At 40.6% G+C, this 19886-nt stretch overlaps 1 protein-coding gene across 2 annotated transcripts in view; it reads right to left on the bottom strand.

Annotated features, from left to right (window-relative positions):
• The window catches only part of PLCB1 (phospholipase C beta 1), a 398333-nt gene that overhangs the window by 48518 nt on the left and 329929 nt on the right, over window positions 1–19886 (bottom strand). For both annotated transcript variants that reach the window (XM_063331245.1, XM_063331246.1), the window contains exons 28-31: window positions 18342–18418; window positions 18163–18252; window positions 15812–15869; window positions 14611–14697 (exon numbers count right to left, since the gene is read on the bottom strand). In XM_063331245.1, coding sequence (XP_063187315.1) covers window positions 14611–14697; window positions 15812–15869; window positions 18163–18252; window positions 18342–18418 — 312 coding nt within the window. The remainder of the gene's footprint in view (window positions 1–14610; window positions 14698–15811; window positions 15870–18162; window positions 18253–18341; window positions 18419–19886) is intronic.

Genomic DNA, 19886 nt, shown 5'->3' with positions numbered 1-19886 from the left:
TAGAGGTACAGATTTATTCCATTAAGAGGAGAGAGTCTACGCATTAATTGGGAAGTCATGCACATAATAAATGCCTGATGACATTTTGATGCTTCACTTGTCTTCTCCCCTGCCAGTCCATCTCTCTGGTTTGCAATCTGCCATTATTCACAACGTGTTAATCTTTGGGGTGAGGATATAAATATATTTCGGCTCTTTCTGTATGAGAGCATTCAGAACCAGGTACTTGCCGAAGCACTGCAAAGACTCTCCTTGGAGTGCACAGACACTGCAGTTTACAGAGATGGCTGAAAAGAGAATTTATCAGGCTGCTAATTCTCACTGAAACCCTCTTTTAATGACTTTCTCCTACATTTACTGTCTAATTTGCATTTATATACCCCTTATTATCTAAACACCTCATAATCTCAAATGTGCTTAACCTAACAAATCCCCAGCATAATACAGGAGCATTAGGGAAGTTTTATACAGATAAGCAGGAATGATGGCAATTTATGTTGTCTAACTTAGGCAACTGGAGCTGGAAGGTTAATCTTCTGTTTTCTATGGAGCGAAAGGAAGGAGATGGATCCTCTGAATCGCTGATCAGCTGCCGCCCTGGACATATTCAAGCACAGGTTCCTTCCTAAGCTGTGAAAAGCGCACACTGATGTTCAGTGCCGTGTGTTGCCGTCTCTTGGGTTGATCAAGCCAGATCAATGTGGCATCACACCTTTAACTCCCACAAACTCATTGCCCAAGGTCCCTTTCCTCATGCCATTTTGCTGCTTGTGCTGCCAAGGAAGGCTCCCAACTGGGTGGAGAAAATTCTTTCCCCATTTCTTGTCTTTCCAGAAGGGAAGCAGAATATTAAGCAGGCAATTTTACAGGACAAGAAAAAAAAAAAAAAGGTCGAATCAGACTGTAATTAACAGAAAGGTGATCATGCCAGTTTTAAAATCACTAATATAATTTTATAATAATGAATTTTACATCCTGCAAGGCTGCAAATAACCGTAATTTAACAGATGCATCCAAAATATATATATCAAACTGATCACTACAAACATAGCATATGCATATTTCTTAATATATCTAGCAAGCAAGCATGAATATGCATACATAATCAAATATTTACTATTAGATATACACAAACACATATATTCATCAATACGAACACATGGGCTGTATCTACTCTGGGTAGAATTTCCTTGTAATTTCCCCTTTCACTAAAATTTGTATTGGCTGGGAAGGGGTTAGCGAGGTTACAGGTAACAGCCTGACTCATAAGCAATGCTTCGTTTATTAATCTGCAGAAGATGCAGGGTGCAGACAACCTGAGCTTCCCTGTAGCAGAGCAGGGATTGCACTCTCGGATCACAAACCCATGGGCCCATTCGGTACCTCAGGAGAGCGGGGCTGGGACACAGTCTGCTCCAACCAAAGCATCACACGGGGAGAATTTGCACAGATTTAAATTATACGTAGGCTACCTACAGTTGTGGTAATGCCTCCTTGTTCCCAGGGCTTGGAAGATGTGAATCTCAGTGCGACTGGCTATCAGATGCACTGTGAAATATTATTGTTGTATTCTGCTATAGGGTATCTGCGTCTTACTACAAGCATTTTGTTTGTTCTATGCCATTTATTTTGTTCTGTGCAATTTATTTTGCAAAAACCGCAAGCGAGTAATATTACCGTATCACAGAAATTAGCATCCCTGTTGTTATCTCCTCTTAATTGAAGTCTGTTTCTGTTGCCAAGCAAGGTTTAGTAGGCTTCCTTGATTTATAAATCAAAGGTGTTTCTTTCACTAAAACTGGTTTATAATTGCTTGTCAGCAGTCGCCTTCGCTTTAAGAAAGGAGTGAAAGAAATCAAAGAAAATGTAGAATATTCCTGGAAACTGTCTTTGAACAATGAATACGACTGTGTGAAAAGCTCATCAGATCCCAAAGAGGAAAAAAAAAACCCAAACATATAGGGAAGGATTTTGATATAAACATGTTTAGATTTATTCATGCTGCAAATATTATTCACGCTGCAAATATAAGCTAAAACCTTCTCATTTTGTATTCAACCTCAAAACTTTGTGTCTGTTTGGCCCTTTCAAACAAAAGCACAACAGAGACGATACACGGGCTCTTCACAAGGAAAGGAATGCAATCCGTGCTATGAGCCTTTTAGCAATACCTCCGTGTTCGGAATATCCAGCTTGTGCTCTGCCCAACAAGATACAACCCCCTTCTGTGCACCAGGAAAATGGCCCAACCTCTCTGACATGGAGTGATTTGGATTAGGTAGCTTAGAATCTCTGGAGTTAGTACTGTTCCTCTCCTACCGGAATATTTAAGAGGCCAAAGGAGGAGAGTGAGGGAAATGATATGGGCATGGATGCAAGTGGCACGACACCATATGACGCTATTTTGTAAACTCAACTTCTGGGTGTATTAGACCCACATTCTGGAGAGGGGAATACATTATTTAGCAAAAAAAAAAATAATCTATGTCCACACTGCTGGGCTGCACAGCTGAACAGAATGTACCTGTCCTTTAGACTCTCATTCTGGGAAATACGTCTGTAGTTACCTAATAGTCTCCTTCGCAATTGCTCCAGCATGGGAAACGTCAAACAATGCATGCAAAACTTGACAGAGTGGACTGAACACAACAGAGGATCCGGAACAACCGACAAATTACTGGTAATTTCTCCTATTAGTTTGAGATGCATAGCGCACTGAGAGCAGCGCTGCCCAGCTCCCCGTTGTCATCAATCCTGTGTGCTCATGCCCACCTTCGCGCTGCACGCTCCAGCAGCCCCTCTCCTGTACAAAACCTGCCACTTAATCTCCAAGTCAGGGACAGCAATTATCACAAGTGCTAAGCAATCCACTTCTAATCCTCCATCAGTCCTTGGCCTTGATCTCCAAAGCAAGACTATAATTGCCCATTTCCTCATCATGCAACTGTAACTACACCAGCGGAACACCATCAGTCAGAACTCAAATGGTAGAGCCATAAGGTGCAGCATCGTACGGGTTGCACGCTGTATAAACTTGGAATCATTAAACTGCCTGGCAGAAAAAGCCCACTGGGCTTATGGTTCACAGACTTCCGAGCAGAGAAGTCAAGATTGCCACTTGGATAGATGCAATTCCATTGCATTTTTTACTGTGTCGGACCGGATATAAAGTGAAAATCATAAGAACTGAGGATGAGCCAAGAATCTATTCTTCATTTCCCAGTAAAGATCCTTCCATCTATACTTCTAATTTTCTCCCTGAAGTTTTCACTGGTTCTTAATCTTGAATCAAAATTCTTTAGGCCCACTATCACTTTTTTTTCCTGTTTTCGTCTAGTTTTGAGTTTATTTTTCATTGCTTTCACTTTAAATATTACTCTTCCTATTACACCAGTTTTGGGATGCTTAGGAATGATCCTTCATACATCTTTGGAACTTGCGTATCACATCTTTCATCTGATGGAAGACTTTGGAACATGTTCCACATACACAGTCAAGCTCAGAAGCATGCAGACCACGTCACATCAGCACTTTAACATCTATCCCCTTCAGGCTTCTTTTTCAAATGTGTCTTTTAATCTGAAAGAAACACTACTCTTACAAGTACCTGTAGATACCCCTTGCAATTTAATAGCAGCAAGTGATGACAAAGAGGAAGAGGGAGTATAAGAAATGTAAGTAAAGAAAGTCTATGTAAAGAGTATTAGAAAGAAACAACATACTGTGAAAAGAATCTCAATGCAAGACGGAGAAGGACAAGTAGGAGATCGGGTAACACTGAGGAAGTGGGAAAGTGGAGAAATAGAAGAAAGGGGGGGGGGGAAAGACTGAGAAAACACGTCCTACCACTATCAGTAGGGTATGGTATGCCTGATAACCCTTTTCTCTTTACTGAATGTCTTCATTCATTTCTATAAACCACAGGCCAACCTGGAGAGCTGCAAAGTGGATAGAATGGGCCAAGACTGAGATTTCCTGTCCCATACTCAGTAGGTTTGAAAAGGAAAATTTTCTATCAGATGAACATCTGAAGTCGGATTTTTCTTTTGTTTGTTTAGGGGTGAGAAAAAAAACCCTAAAAATTATGAACTTTCACCATCCTCATGACATTTTCCTACAAACAATCTCTGCACACACCACTCACTCAGAAAAGTCGATGTTACAAGACTCTAAAACTTTGCCTTGCCCATCTTTGAGCCAGGCTCCATAACTAACCATGTCCGGATCAGGCTTCCCCTTCCTGGACACATCCACTTACTCCACACAAAGCTTACAAATCTCTAGGACTCCGTAACAGAGATCATTTACAGGTACATAGCAATACTACAGTTTATCTGCTTAGTCACACGCCACAATCTCTTGGCAAGAACCTCCTTCCAAACAACAGCTGACTAATAGGAAACTTACTGAGTCACTAGTGTCACCCCTGTATCATCACCCACAACTACTGTATTATACCACTACTGTCAGAAAATGCTGATTTGTTAGAAATGAGTCACAGGAGAAATGTAATGAAAAGTGATCTTTCCAGGGAACATCCTTCCCAGCTTTTCTGACTATGGAGGGCTGCCAGACCCGTGCTGAAACGCGGCTGAGATGCTGGATTCCCTGTCACCACGGATGGGAGTGCACTTGCTTTCCCTTCTGAACGTACAAGGTTTTCTTCCCTAAGCGAGCTCAATGCTCTTAAACTGCTGGGAAAGATACTGCATCTCAAATCGTTTTCTTTTTGCAGAAATTTTTGTTGTTTCTAAAAACAAGCAACACACACCTGCCCCCTGCCCCTGAATTAGCATTTGCTTCATGATTCCAAATACACTTGTTAATCCGTGTATACTTTTGAAACTCTCACATAACTTTTGTTATTTCTGCTACCCTTTCTACTAGTATATTTATCATCCAGAAGGGTCTCACTATAAATAAGATAAACTCAGCACCCGTCTTGTCATGAGTGTAAGCAACCTGCACCTTTAACGTGCATTGCAACGTGCACTACTACCTCCTTTACAGAAACGCAGTATTATTCTCATTAGCAACTCTGCTTGGCAGACTGGCTCTGCACAAAGACATAAGCACCATCTTAACAAACAACTTGCATATGCAAAGCTGGGCACATACTACAATCTTTGCAGCGACTTTATTTCTCTGTTCATTAAGGAACATATTTTTTCCGCCGTTTCATGCATTTTAAAACATCTCTCTAATGAGTTTACATACTAAGCATTAATATTTCTTTTAACATTTTTCCATTAGCTGTGTCAAACCGAATCTCTTGTCATTCGTCATGTTGCACTGAAGGTCTGATAATGAACAAATATTTTGCTGCTGTTGCTTAATGATGAATGCGGTTCTGTAAGAGGATGCGGTTCTGCCTTTGTGGCAGTTCTTTTTTCAGTCTGACTGATTTAGAGCAATGAACATGTGCATAAGATGCTACAGAAAGCACTACATTTGAAGGGTGTGCGTGCGCACCACCAGACATTTCACATACACTATATATACAAGCACAGACTATGCATAATTTAGCTTATGTTTTACAATGTATTTTCATAGAGTACTACAGGAGCTCATGAAAAGGTGAACGAAAGTCAAGAGCTTGTCAGTGCCCTGCTGAACACTTAGATTTCGCATGCAAAACGCTTGCCTTTGCAAAACCACAATTATTTTCCTAGCAGAGACTTCCCTCGCCAGGTTTAAATATTGCGTAGTCCAAGCTAAACATCCTGACACAAAAGGTTTGCAGTCCCTGGCCCCTTAAAACTTTTCCACCTCATTTTCAGTTGTTTTTTTTTTAACACACCAATTAGCTTCGTGCTCTTTTTTCTCACAGACGCTTCCTACCTTACATCCGTGCACACCTGGGGACGTCTTTGCTGCAGAAAGCAATAAATGCTGACCCCGAGTGAGTGGCAGGGGTGGGTCACAGGGGCGTAGGTTACCAAGTGACACCTGGCACTTTGCTTTAACCTTAACAGATGCGCTCTCCAGCTGAGCAGCGAATAGGACAGCGCAGATGAAAGTGCTTTGAGCGGTTACAGAGAACAGATAAGGGGCCTTTTAATCTTACACTATTCACTCCAGGTTGATATTTTCCTGTCATCCACCTGGAGTACATGGAGGAGCATCTTCTGCAGAAACAATGTGCTCTCTCTAGGATGTTGTCATCCTGAATTTGACTTTGCAGAAAGAAACTATATATTCATTTTTCACATTGTTTTCCCGGTTTTCTCTTCAATCTATGGTAAAACACACTGCGCTCTTCTCTGCATGGGAAGTTCATTTGTTCCGAGAAGGATTAACTATTCATGAATGTTAAAATCAGCAGTTAGGTCTACTTTAGTAATTTATGTTACAAAGGGAGAAAAAGATAATGTCTACTTTTTTTTTTTCACTTTAAAGTAAAAATTACACAGCTGATCATCTTAATGGCAACTTTTTACTTCCTTTTCTCCCTTTAATTGAACTGATTTCTAACTCAAATTAAGCATCTAAAAGAATTCCAGTAACAGTGCAGCACTGTAAAATCAGTTACTGTATAAATGCAAGGAATTTACTTGCTTTTAACAAGTGGGTTTGTTTGCACATCGGCATGGTGTTCTGAAACAACGGCCCCAACTGCAAGAAAACACAGTCTGCTCTGTCCTTTTGATGGATCATCATTGCAGCAGTCACTTACGAATTAAGGACACGCATAGTTTTATCTGCCTAAGGGTAAATAACGACACATTTATTGCGTGTTACCTATACCCAGTTGGGCTAACCTGTCCTCCCATCCAACACCTCCATGATATTACGGAAGTCGACGCGAGTGGTGAAGGCCTGCAGCTCGCTCTGGAGGAGCAGGATGGATGCCATACGCTGACCTGAGCTGCTCGTGGTGGATGCAAAGCTCAATGCCTCTCCCCAAGCTGAAAGAGGTCTCTCAAACGGGCACCTCTGCACTGTCCCAAGACTGGACTGGTTTGGGCGCACCTGTACTTTCTACTGGGGAGAAAAGGGAATCTGGGGGACACTGCCTCTGAATTTGGGTATATGGAGTTACCTTTGCCTTGTCTCCAGCCAAGTGGGAGTTTCTGAGCGGTGGGGACTTCTCTCAGCGTTGGTCTGTACCACACAAAGCTGGACAGCAATGGGGAACAGCCGGGAATGCAGGACGGTCTGAGCTTTGCTTTGAATTTTGTCTTTCTTACACGTATCAGGAAGCCTAAGTAAATAATTAAGCACACTGGGCTGCGACATGAGCCGTGTGCTTATCTGAGATTCCTTTGCGCAAATTAAATAAATAAAATGAGTGAGGTTTTTCTTTTGTTCCAGGAAGAATTCTCATATTTGTGCCTTCCCCCCCTCCCAGATGGTAGCTGGAGTCTGAGATTACTTTTCTTAAAAAAGCCCTCACTGTTCTCGTTTATTAGCATGCTATCCAGGAAATCTCGCTTACCTTCACAAATCAAATCTGGCTGCCACATGATCTCCATTACAGACCATACTCTTGCCTTCACTCCTATCAGTTTAAATCACCAGCGGCTCTGCTAGCTTCATAATGTTCCTTTTGATTTACACTAGTGCAAACTGAAAAAAGTCTGCCCTTTCAAATAATTTATTTTCCTTTTATTTTGCAGCTCCAGATCAAACCCAAGATTGTCTCTGATTTCCAGTAGAATGATCCAAGTGAGAAAAATATCACCCTCTACCAATAAACTCCAATCTAAATTTCTCATATTTTCCCTCATGTCCCGTTCATTAAAATATTTCTTTATGTTTATAGTCTTCCTGCAAAGGGTTTGTGACATTTTTATTTAAAGGAAGTGACATCAGAATTCATTAAAATAAATTTCAAAAGGATTTTGCATATTCACGCTGGAAACGTGATGTTGTTGATTTGTAAGTTAGCATTCCCACGGCATATGTGTACGTGCAAGATCAACACTGGGAGATATTTAATTAACACAATAAATATCACCTCAAATTGTTAGATGTAGCTTTTGTGACCTGATATCCCTTTCTCACACTGTAATATTTATTCTGCTGGAAAAATAAACAATCATTAAAAATGTGGACTTGTGAGGAAAAAAAAGTGTAAACACGCAAGGAAGCAAGGTCTTAATCGAAAATAATCCTTTGAGCATCCTGTTATCTGGACTGAAGTCTTTTGATCTCAGGCCTAATGATGAGCTAGTGGCTGCACAGAACTTAAGGGAGGTTTCTTGGTATAAAACTGGCATAGGATAAAGGTCATATAATGGCACAGGCTAAAGGCTGCCTTTCATTTTAACAAGTGAAGTGAGATTATTTACTACTCAATTCACAGGCTGAAATGCATTCTGCAGGGTTTGTCTGTTGGGAGAAACAGAAAAAAAAAAGAGACAACCCAGCTCCCCAAAAAAATACTCTGCAACTGGGGAGTGCTTAGCAATTGCACCAATAAAACATTTAAAGAAACATCAGGGCTTAAGCTACTCAAAGCTTATTAGATAATTAGGCTGATTGTCGCTTAGGACTCGATGCTGACAGGTGCTGAGCAAAGTGCCAAGATCCTCAAGCGAATAGTCCATGAAAACTGCATCCTTCCATTTAAATGCAAGCGCTGGTCCAGAAGTGGGAAGATGCCAGATCAAGTCACGGGGAGATCTGGAAATCTCAGTCTAGATTTTTTTTTTTTTTTTAAATATTCCTTTTAAACATTCGTTGTTCACTGAGGCTAAGAAAATTCCATTCATTTCTCCGTGCTGATGCCCATTTAATGAGGCAGAGAAGCATTTTATTATTCCCCTCTGATAAATATAGAAGCACCAAAACGCAAAGCTGAACAGTGAAACAAGCAGTAAATTATTTCAATCCTCTTAATTCTCTGCTTTTTTGGCAGATAATGCCATAAGTCATTTTAGCTTAGCAGCCACAGATTCAAGAGAGATTTCTTTTTAAACTCCGGAAATGTTTAAATTGAACGAACTAACAGAAGAAATAATTTTTATCTAAACAGAGAGAAAATAAAAGGAGAACTTTTCAAATATTACAGTGGCTATCAATTCATTTTTTTCATGTGTTTTTTGCAATGAGTCTGGATACTACTTTAGGAGGGCAACTTTCCCCCATTCAATCCAAATCCATGCAATGCAAAGTCCCATGAAACTCAGTAAACTAAAATAACCTCTTCCTCCAAACTCCTTCCCTGAAATTCTTGAACAGTCGCCGGCGGTTGACCTGGAATGCGTTTGGAAGGGTTTGAATTAAGCGCAGTTCGCCCAAAAGACAGTTTGGCTTCCTCCCGAGGTGTAAAGGATAAGAAAGGCATTGTGGCGGACAGTGCATTGTTATTGTGAATTATGCAGCGAGCTGAAAGGACACTGGAATAGTCATCAAAGTTCCTAGGAGCTGCTCTCTTCCAGATGAGCTAATAGAGTGGCTCTAAGCTCTGAGGTTAACTGAAATCAAATTTAACGCTGCTGTAAAATACATTTGCTGTATTTGACTTTTTTTCTAAAGCTATAGCAGTGATTCCGCTGACCCTATTGTCAGTAACGGCTCCATTTAACTCAGCATTATCTGCATGAAGATGACCACAAAGTTGTACCTAAAGCACATATGACAAGCTGTAACCTTCACAAAGATCGATGTATTTTTGGATATTCTAAGAAATCAGAAATCTATGAAACCATTCATTGGGCTTTCAAATATCTTCACTTAAAGAACACTCAGAAGGAAGGAGTCATTGTCCAGCACCGTTTCATTAATAGGCTTAAATGATAAGTGATTGCTTGTAAAAACGGCTATCCCTGGCAAGAGAGACCTTAGAGTTCCTTTCCAGCCCTATGTGATGGAAAGTCGACACTGGAGTTATGAGAGGCTTACTGCTGCATATGATCAGCGTCTCATTAATTTGTTCTATAACTTGAATATGTATCATTTTATGTCCCTATAAATTTTTCAGGTACAGTGCTAATATTAATTATTGATTGGATGTAGAAGTGTCGACTTCCATCGAGTACAATTAATAATGCATGTCAAACTGCAAGATAAATGTGTGTTCTTTGGAAGTGAGTTAGAATGCATCAGATGCTTTTCCTTTCCGTTATCAAGAACTGATTTATAATCTTAAGAAATTGTTTCCATTACACTTTTTGAGGGGGGAAAAAGGAATTTTATGCCTTAAGGCTGTATTCTCATCATTCATTTGAAAGACCACAGAGATGCAACACTTAGAGGAACGTTTGCACAACTCATGGTGCCTCTGTAGATCTGTTGCACCTTTTCCCACAGGTAAAGCCTGACCCTGGACAGGGCCATTTTTCACATCTCTGGAGGAGCCCATACCATCTGGCAGGCCTTGGCTAAGCTGGAGTTGTGAACAGTAGAGCAGGTGTGAGCAGAAACATGAACACGGGCTACAAAATTAGGAACCACATGAGTTACATCTTCCTTGACAGCTGGGGCGGTAAGAACATGGTCCACTGAAGCCAAAAGAGTCCAGTTTACTTGGCTGGGAGCAGGAGCTGACTGCAAGAGCACAGGAGTCTCAGCTATTATATTGAGATTTAAGTGTAACTCTGACCCATGAGCATGAATAACAAAAGTCTCATTGATTTCAATTAGAGGAGGCTTGGGTCTATTTACTGTAACCGAGTCAATTCTCAGGAAAATAATTAATTCCTTGTCATGTCTCATGTGTATTGATTTTTGTAATTACAATGAAATTGGAAGCAAGGGTGGGGGGAAGGAAATGCACTTGATTTATGTTTAATTTGATGCACAAGCTGTCAAGGACAAAGAAATTGAGATGCAATGACCATGCCCATCCTTGAAGCACTCCTCTGTGCTTAGACAACGAGGGCCAGACACATGCTGTAGTGGAGAATCTAAAATCACACCCTGCTCTAACGTACAGAATTCAGTACTGCGGTGTAAAGTGCCGTGTTCCTACAGCAGCCTCCACAGCGTGCAGAAGAGATGCCCAAGGGGAAGAAGATAAGGACAGGACAAGCTTAATGTGTATCGATGACTAAAAGGAAAAGACAAAGGATTAGAACAGGGGAGAAAAGAAACACAAGCTGTTGCTGATAATAAAGCTGCCAGTAGATAATGTAAGGAAAAAAAAAAAAGTGAGAGAAAATATGTATGGCCTTGCAAGGTAATGATGCCGTTAGGAGAAAGACAGCAGCAGGAAAGCATGTGAACTTTGTTTCCACTGAGCTTTCACTAAAATGGCAAGTTTGAAATTTTTTGACCTAGACTGACTCAGTATTTGACTTAATTAAGAGTCAGTATTTGACTTCTTAAGTAGGTGACAGTCTCCTTTTCCAAACATGTTTGTGGGAGGGGTTGGCCTGTTTCCATACACACACCCCAACACAGACTTGATGATAATACTGAATTTCTAGTTTCTACAGCATCAGAGATTGGTTTGTCATAATCCTCATTGCTTACACAGACACAGTATGACATTTTGGGTCCATTAAAGCCAATGCCTACTCTGATTTCAGCAGGACCACAAGAAGCTGAAGAACTATTTCCAATCTTTTGCTTAACGGTATCAGTTCAGGAAATAAAGTCTCCAACTCTTATATCAGAAAAAAAGCTTTTTGTTACACAAAAAACAGTGTAACAAACTGTTTGTTTGTTACAAACGAAACAAACGAAAGCTGCAAAACAGTCTCGCATCCATACATTAAAAAGAAATGATTTAGAAATAGTGTGACCAGCAGAAGGAGGGGGGTGATTGTCCCCCTGTACTCAGCACGGGTGAGGCCACCCCTTGAGTGTTGTGTCCAGTTTTGGGCACCTCAATACGAGAGAGATCTCGAGGTGCTGGAGTGAGTGCAGAGGAGGGCAACGAAGCTGGTGAAGGGCCTGGAGAATAAATCTTATGAGGAGCGACTGAAGGAGCTGGGACTGTTTATAGTTTGAGGAAGAGGAGGCTGAGGGGAGACCTCATCACTCTCTACAACTACTTGAAAGGACATGGTAGAGAGGCTGGTGCTGGTCTCTTCTCACAGGTAATTAGTGATAGAACAAGAGGGAATGGGTTCAAGCTGCAGCAAGGTAGGTTTAGGCTGGACATTAAGAAAAAATTCTTCCCAGAAAGAGTGGTCAGACACTGGAATAGGCTGCCCAGGGAGGTGGTGGAGTCACCATCCCTGGATGTGTTTAAGACTCGTTTAGATGTGGTGTTAAGGGATATGGTGTAAGGGAGAACTTTGTAGAGTAGAGATGATGGTTGGACTCGATGATCCCAAGGGTCTTTTCCAACCTGAATGATTCTATACGAGGGAGAGGCAGAGTTTAAAGGTGTAAATCAGTTCTGAGTTAAGTACTTTCATCTAAACACATGAGATTTTAAACAAAGAGCAAGCCCACTGCCTCCAGTACAGGGAACTAATTTGCATCCAGTTTGTGCAGTTTCTAAAAGCTGTTGTTTAAAATGTCAGCACTCCAAGGGAAATTTTCCTCTGGTGACCTACACACACACTGCAACAAAGGAACCTGCAAACTCATACTTTAAAAAAAACACCCAACAACCCCAAAACAACTGACTGGTGTGGCAGTCTGTTGGCAACGCTTTATGAAAAGATCTTCTTCCTGGCTGTGACAGAGCTCTGTGCACAAAGTCATTAACACCACCAACTGTGAGTCAGTAATAAATAACCAAATGACAGTGATTGATGACGGCAAATCTGTCTCCAAAGGAATTATTGGTAAAAATACTAAAAATTCTTTCCCTCTTAATATCTTAGACTCTTTGTTTAGGGCTTGAGTTGATACTGCCAGAAAACCCTTTTAACACAGCTAGCATAAATTTTAGTGGGCGTTTGAATACCGAAGCACCAGAGGCTAGCCTGTTAAAACAGCTGCCCCTAGAAAGGCTGCTGTTTGCATAAAATACTTCAGTTCTTCTCAGCTGGGAAATCATTTAATCTATTTTATATCATATGTCCTGTCACTAAGGAAGCAAATATGGATATAAAATACGACCATGAAGCAAAACATAAAAAGAGACTTAATAAAATGAGTAATTATGTTTTGCCTAAATCCTCTCATGCCAGGAAGAGGCACGTACCATCATAAATTCAGCAAAGTCTGCCCATTTCAGTATGTGGGAAAGGAAAAAAAAAAGCCCTGCCGCCAGGCCCTGTGAGGCACATTACTGCAGAGGGTTTTCTCAGGAGAAATTGAGAGCGCGGACTGAGGAAGGCTGATTACTGCAGCACTTTAACTGGTGGCCAGAGGCAGGGGAAGACAAGGGGTCTGGAGCTGCTCTGGGACACGACCCAACGCTTGGCGCACGGACAGGCGATGGGAGAGTCTAACACTACCAGCCCAGCACAATCTTTCAAAATACAACACAAGTCCTTGGTGACAAATTTTCAGTGCTTTAGGCTACTTCTCAGTAAATTAATAAATAAAAAATAAAAAAAAAAAAAAAAGGACACAGACAAGTAATCAAGTGCCCAAGTATTTGTGAAAAGCCACTGTTAGAAGTACTAGCAGATTACTCTTTGAAATTTAAAATTCTAGCATTTAAATTCCAGTCTTTTTAGTTCACATGCCTGAGAAGCTCACAATTCTAAAGCACCAAATATAAAAAGTAATAGTATGTAGTTTTTACACCCAGATGCTCACAACATCGAGAAGTTCCAGCTTGTTTATAAACATGATTTTAAAAAGATGAGTAGAAAATCAGAAATGCAAACATTATTATTCCAAACTCCTGTTAACTTCTAGGTATTCAGACCTTAGCCTAATTTATTCTCTGGATATTTCACGTAAATGACATGACAACACTGACACCCGATGCTAGAATTCAAGCTGAAATACAAGCACGGAAACATTAGGACTGTGGACACAGACAAGAAATGAAAAGTGAAGCCTAGAACACACATTTGAGCAAGAGCAGAAAAAATGAAAGCAGACGTGACACAATGGGCTGTGAAGAATCATACTTGGATATGAACCCTGCTGAAAACAAGTCTCCCTCTGTACCAGAATCTGATTATACAGTTACCTAAGTCTTCCTACAGGAAAATTGCGTACAAGTGGAGGACTCTGAACCTCCTCTACCAGGTTCATTAGGAGCAAGAGTCAGCCCGCAATCTTGAGGACGAAAAACCGTATTTCAGAATATTACATGTAGATGCAGTGCACAAAATCAAATAGAAGAAACCCAGCAAGCAATGTAGACTGTTAAGCACTAACGTTATGGAAACACGCATTGTTTTCCACAAAAACATATCCTCAGCCGTCACCACAAATATCTGCAGCGAGCATGCTAAAAAGATATCTCTTTTTCTTTTCAATGTAAACTGTGTTTTGTTTTTGTACTGCTAAAGCACAATAGAGTGAAGGGCACACTCTGCTGGTCAGAGGCACCATTTACACTGACAGCTTTTGAACAAGATGAGCACTAAAATATAAACCCCGTTATATGACATCTGGACCTGAAGTGGTGCTCCATAGTAGGCTGCTACTTGACTTTTGTTCATCCTGAATACTGGAGCCAATGGCTATGATGCTATGAATGGACTTTCTCATGTTTAAACATCAGCCTACCTGCTGTAAGAACACTTTCTTTCCTGAAGGACATTTTTAGCACTGTAACATTGTTCAAAAACTCTTTACCTTAGGCTTTTCATCCAGTATTTGCTGACGAATCTCCTTGTGTTTTTCTACAAGTTTTTCCTGTCTTTTACTCTGAGCATCTTCTAGCTGTAAGAAAACAGCAGAGATTTTTTTTTTTTTTTCAGAGATTGCATAACCTCACCTTCCCATCTCTCCCCCAACAAATATTTCATCCATCAAAATTAAAATGTTATAATCAAAGCTATGAATAATTCTAATATAACCCAACACGCCATTGTCACAAGCACCCCGGAGCACAACCGCTCTAATAGTTGTATGTGGACAATATATCTCGTATTTCACACATGGGATTTAGAATCAGAAAATGTCTAACGGACTTACTGTAAACTGCTAATGCATAATGTATTTTTAAAAATCATACTATTTTGCTTTAGCTTTTATTGTTTGAGTTGTGTGAGATGGACCCAGTTCCCAGAAGAAGAGGATTTGCATCCTAGAGTCCTACATGAACATGTTGATAAATGTTGGGCCTCATTTAATAAAGTACTCAGACATGTGTCTGACTCCAACAGGAATTAAGCATAATTTGCTAACTCTTTAGTTTCCTTCCCAAATCAAGGCCTCTGTGAGCAAAAATGGGCCAACTTCTGAACTGAACTATTTCTGCACTGAAATTAAGAGAAAATTCAATAGCGGCATATGTTTCATAGTGATTTCACACATCAAAAACACTGCAGTGCGTATTTTCAGCCCAGTGTAAACCACCTGTAGCTTCAGAAAAGCTGACACCTGTAATGGAATTCTTTGACTTGTATTGACAGGGCTCGTAGAATGAGCACTTTTTGCATTTCAGTAACTGTAGAAATATAATTAAGGTTAAAAGATACTCTTCAATTAAACGTTTATTGGGTTTCAGAGTTCCTTATGCAATCTGTGCATTCATGAGAGAGCAAGCCAGTTAAAAAAATTGGTACATTTTCCACGAATAATCACAGGATATTCAAAGATGGAATCATAACTGTATTAAACTCTGCCCCTCTTAGCACCAACCCCCAAACACTTATTAACAATTAATCACGATCTGCCTGAAATTCCAGTTTTAACTGGAACATGAAGTTAAAAATCAGCACTCGCAGAATCTTTACACCGAAGCTTAGAATCTGCAGTTTAATATGATGTAAAATATGAAAACTGACATTTTTCCGCCTAAAATGAAAAATAAACATATGGCCTGACATACCCGTTTTATGTACTGCACCACCTCCTGGATATACGACCGAATCATTTCAGTCTTCTCTCTGGGCAGAAGCAATCAACAAGTTATTATGAATAAGATCAGATTAATGTATTTTAATACCCCACAACTCCTTACAAAATAAGTAAGGCTATGTTTTGAATGTATGGATCTGCCTACTTAACTTTTATCTACTTCCTGAACGTGCCCTTCATAACAGGCTGCATCTGTATTGTTTGAAGGGCTCAGACTTCCCCATGACCTACCACAACAAAGCCCCTGCTCTTTCACAACAGGCTTTGCCCATCGGGTACTGCCACGTCTTCAAAGCAATGGTGCTGTTCCTTAAGGCCCAAATGTCAGCCTAGGAGAGCGCACAATCATCAGTAGATGCACACTGCCACGTTGTGGCACATCGGATAGCAGAGAAAGAGTCTCTGCCAGCGAGCAGATCCTGCTGGTGACGTCTCAGAGACAATGGCGAAGTTCCCACAAAGAGCAGGGCAGACTCGACTTCAGTCCCCAGCTTTGCTATGTAAACCGCATAAAGCTGAACTCGGAGGAAATACTTGAACTTCAAGTGACTCGGTGAGAGAGTTATTAGGTAACCTTTGGTCAAAGGCTGAAGATGAGATCTCTCAAAGGGATAAATGCACATAAAATAACAATTTGTGAATACTTGAGTTGACCAGATTCAGGACAGTACTCTAAAACCTAATTAACTATGGCACTGAAATCTGATGGGTTTAGGTAGTTGCACGATCCCTGGGTGCGTGTAGGAATTAGAAAAATTAAGTAAGAATTAATACAATGTATTAGCTCTGCGTAATATTCTTCCCCAAATTTGTGTAAAAGGTTTAAACAAACAACAGCTTAGGCTGGATGACTCCGATGGGATTCACCAGAAGGTCTCGCTACTCTCTGTCCTACCACAAGAACGAGGACAAACTCTGTCACTTGACAGAGGAAAGCTGAGTTTCCCATGTAGTTCCCATCTCACCTTTCCTACGGACCCTTCAAAAAGCCTAGCAAAGGAAAGCCCTTGGGAAAAATGAGAAAAAAAGCATAAAAGGAAAACAAAAAAGAATTTCTACTTGTCTGTTGCTGAGCCTTTCTCACCAGTGTCTCATTAACCTCTCAGCCAATCGTTTCCTATTGCAATTGATTTTTACTGCTATAATATTTTCGTAATGACTAACTGCTGTTTTCTAATATGACTTCCGTGCCCTCTGACCAGCTCTAACCATATTAAGCATTTCTCTCTTTTTTCATAATCAATTATTCTCATTTTGCTATCTTTTCTAAGATGTTTATTAAAATTTTGTAACATTGATTCTTAAATTATCTGATGCAGTTCATGGTGTGTGTGTGTGTGTGTGACCTTCTTTCAGTGTTACCAAATACACAGATTCTATGCCGAGAGGCTCCAAAACCTGTATAAACATTTCTACCTGTAGAAAACCTAACAAAGTTGTGTCTTTGTTGCTTGGGAAAACTCAGATATTCTGGATTTTTCTTTTTTATTTTTCTCCTGTTTTTTTTAACTGTCCTTAAATATTAGTAAAGACTGCTAACAAGAATATCCCAGCAAACAGTGCAAAATTAAAATGCTCCATTTTCTTTTGGAGCTGCTTGCCAAAACAAACGAAGGAGGACAAACAAACCTAGATACTGTGCCCTTGGGAAGAACATAATCAACTTGCACAACTGCAGTTTGTACTGCCTGGTGGTGCATAAATGACATTAATATTCCTGTCCCTGTTGACAGAAAGTGCACTCTCAGAGCTCAGCTTTCCTCTCTCTTCCACCCAAAGTGACCGCACACTGTGTAATACTGTTACCGGAGGGGAATCAGAAGCACAACATCTGAGGGGACTCTACCACAAAAGTAGAGCAAACCTTCCAGTGTGTCGCTGCTATTTCTTCTGGAGAGCAGCTTTAACGGAGTAAAGAAGAAAAGATAACTCACGAATAAAAATCTAAGTTAAGTTGAAATCAAACCCTGCAGGAACTGAAGCCACTAAGTCTATTTATGCTCAGAGCAATAGTGTCCGGATTAACGGCATCTCGGTGAATCGCTCCGTCGTGCCACCGACAGGCATGTCCCCACACCACACTTGAGCGCCTTTCAGCTGACCCAGGCTCTCAATGCTCCCGGAACAGGAGATTAGATTAGTCCCAGGAAATTAAATTAGTATCAGCCGAAGTAAGACGGACTCCGTCGCTCCGGGGAGGTACTACAGTCTGACTAAAGCCGCCTTGTATTTAGGGTTAAGAACTTTCTTTGATTTTCCAGTTGTGAAAAATCTTGTGTCATCTCGTAACGCATAAGGATATGGATCCGGGGATATACTTACTCTTCCATTTGATTTTTATCTTTGGACTTTGCTTCTGTGATCTTCTCCTGCCTCTTCTTGTCCATTTTTTTCTTCAATTCTTTCTTTTCTCTAAAGCATAAAAAACAAAGGCAAGTTAAAAATGCATCTAAACTAACCCCACAGAGTAGTGACTGATTGTAAGGGGGATAGCACCTTACTTCTCACACGTTTCTTTCAGTTTCTTTAGCTGGCTGTTCTGACACTCCTCTGCTACGTCTGTCAACTTCTGAATAAGCTAAAAAAAAAAAACACCCAAGAAACAAAAACATGTAGTTTCAGCTAAATACCGTACATGCATCAAAGTCTCCTCAAAAGTCTGTAGCAGACATGAAAAGTGTTATACCATTCCCTGATTAATTATCAGTGAACAAAAGCCAGTGAACATTCTTATCAGTGTAAACGCATTCTGAATTTGTGGAGCCCAGCCAGACTTGTGTATATGCAACTTACACAGAAAATACTACTTCTCTGTACATCAAGGTGATATAGTTTCAAAATATTAGATGTAAACCCAAAATATATACTGCAGATTCTGCTATTAAAATGCCTAGGATAATTCATAAATGGTCACAAGCTGAATTTACACAATATAAATTACTAACTGAATTCCTGCGCGCTGAATATTCAAGGTTTTCTGGCAGTGCTGAATACATTGCATTGAGCATTACTACATGGAGCAGCTTGGATGTCAGGCTGGCCAGGCAGATATTGAAAATCCATGCGTGATAGCTAAGAAAGCTAAGTATAGATACGCATAGCCTACATTTTGATCACAGAATCATAGATTCAAAAAAATCAAAAAATCGTTGTTTTGAAATCTGCTGTGCAGCGCTGGGTCCAATCTCATTCATGCTGCCAAAAGCACGTTTGTGGTGGTGAGGCTGACGGGAGAGGACACATGGACTGGGCTTGTGTGCAAGTTCAAAGAATGGTGAATTAAAGTGGGAAACGGGAGCGGTTCGGTTTGATCACCCCCTCGAGTTTAAGTCTGATTCTGTAAAATAATCCTCTCAGGATGATGAACCAGAGCACGTATAATAATGCCTAGCTAGTCTGATCCAGCTTTTCACTCCTTAGATAAAAGAAGAAAGATACCGACAATAGGCTCTCCTCTAAAAGAAAGACATCAGAAAGAATCTCTCAGCTGCAAGGGAGATTTTAATTGGAATATTAACTCCTGCACAGCTCAGAGGGAAAACTGTCTGAAGGTTCTGTGCTGAAAACTGAATTTATCCTGACGTTACTGAAGAGGACAATGCTGGAAATGTAACTTTGCTTTGAGAAATGCCATTTCCCACTTTGAAATGAGAAATGAGTTAGCTTACAACATAAGCCCCACCATGCGGGTCCAAAATGGTTCGTTTTTATAAAAATTAAAATCTCTTGAGGTGCAGACAACAACTGTTACTTGAACGTGGACTCTCTCCCCGTGGCACAGGTAACCGCGTCCGTGCACCCACGCTGCAGCAGCTGTGATTCACACACAACTGGCGATAAACAGGGCACCACTGGGGAACCACGGCTCCGTGCTATGAGCCATGGGGATTTGTGAAAAGGCCTCGCTGAGCAATAGCCACACATATCGCCCCTCTGACCTGCTCTTTTTAGATGGCAGGGCAGAGCAGACAAATCACTTCACCTAACAGTAACGAGGAAAAACATCACATAATAGAAAACATTGTGAGAGCGTTGTCTGGAGTTGA

This window comes from Chroicocephalus ridibundus, chromosome 3 (genome assembly GCF_963924245.1).
Source record: "Chroicocephalus ridibundus chromosome 3, bChrRid1.1, whole genome shotgun sequence".
Taxonomy (NCBI): domain Eukaryota; kingdom Metazoa; phylum Chordata; class Aves; order Charadriiformes; family Laridae; genus Chroicocephalus; species Chroicocephalus ridibundus.
Note: the sequence above shows the minus strand (reverse complement) of the source record. Positions and strands in the feature narration are given on the sequence as shown.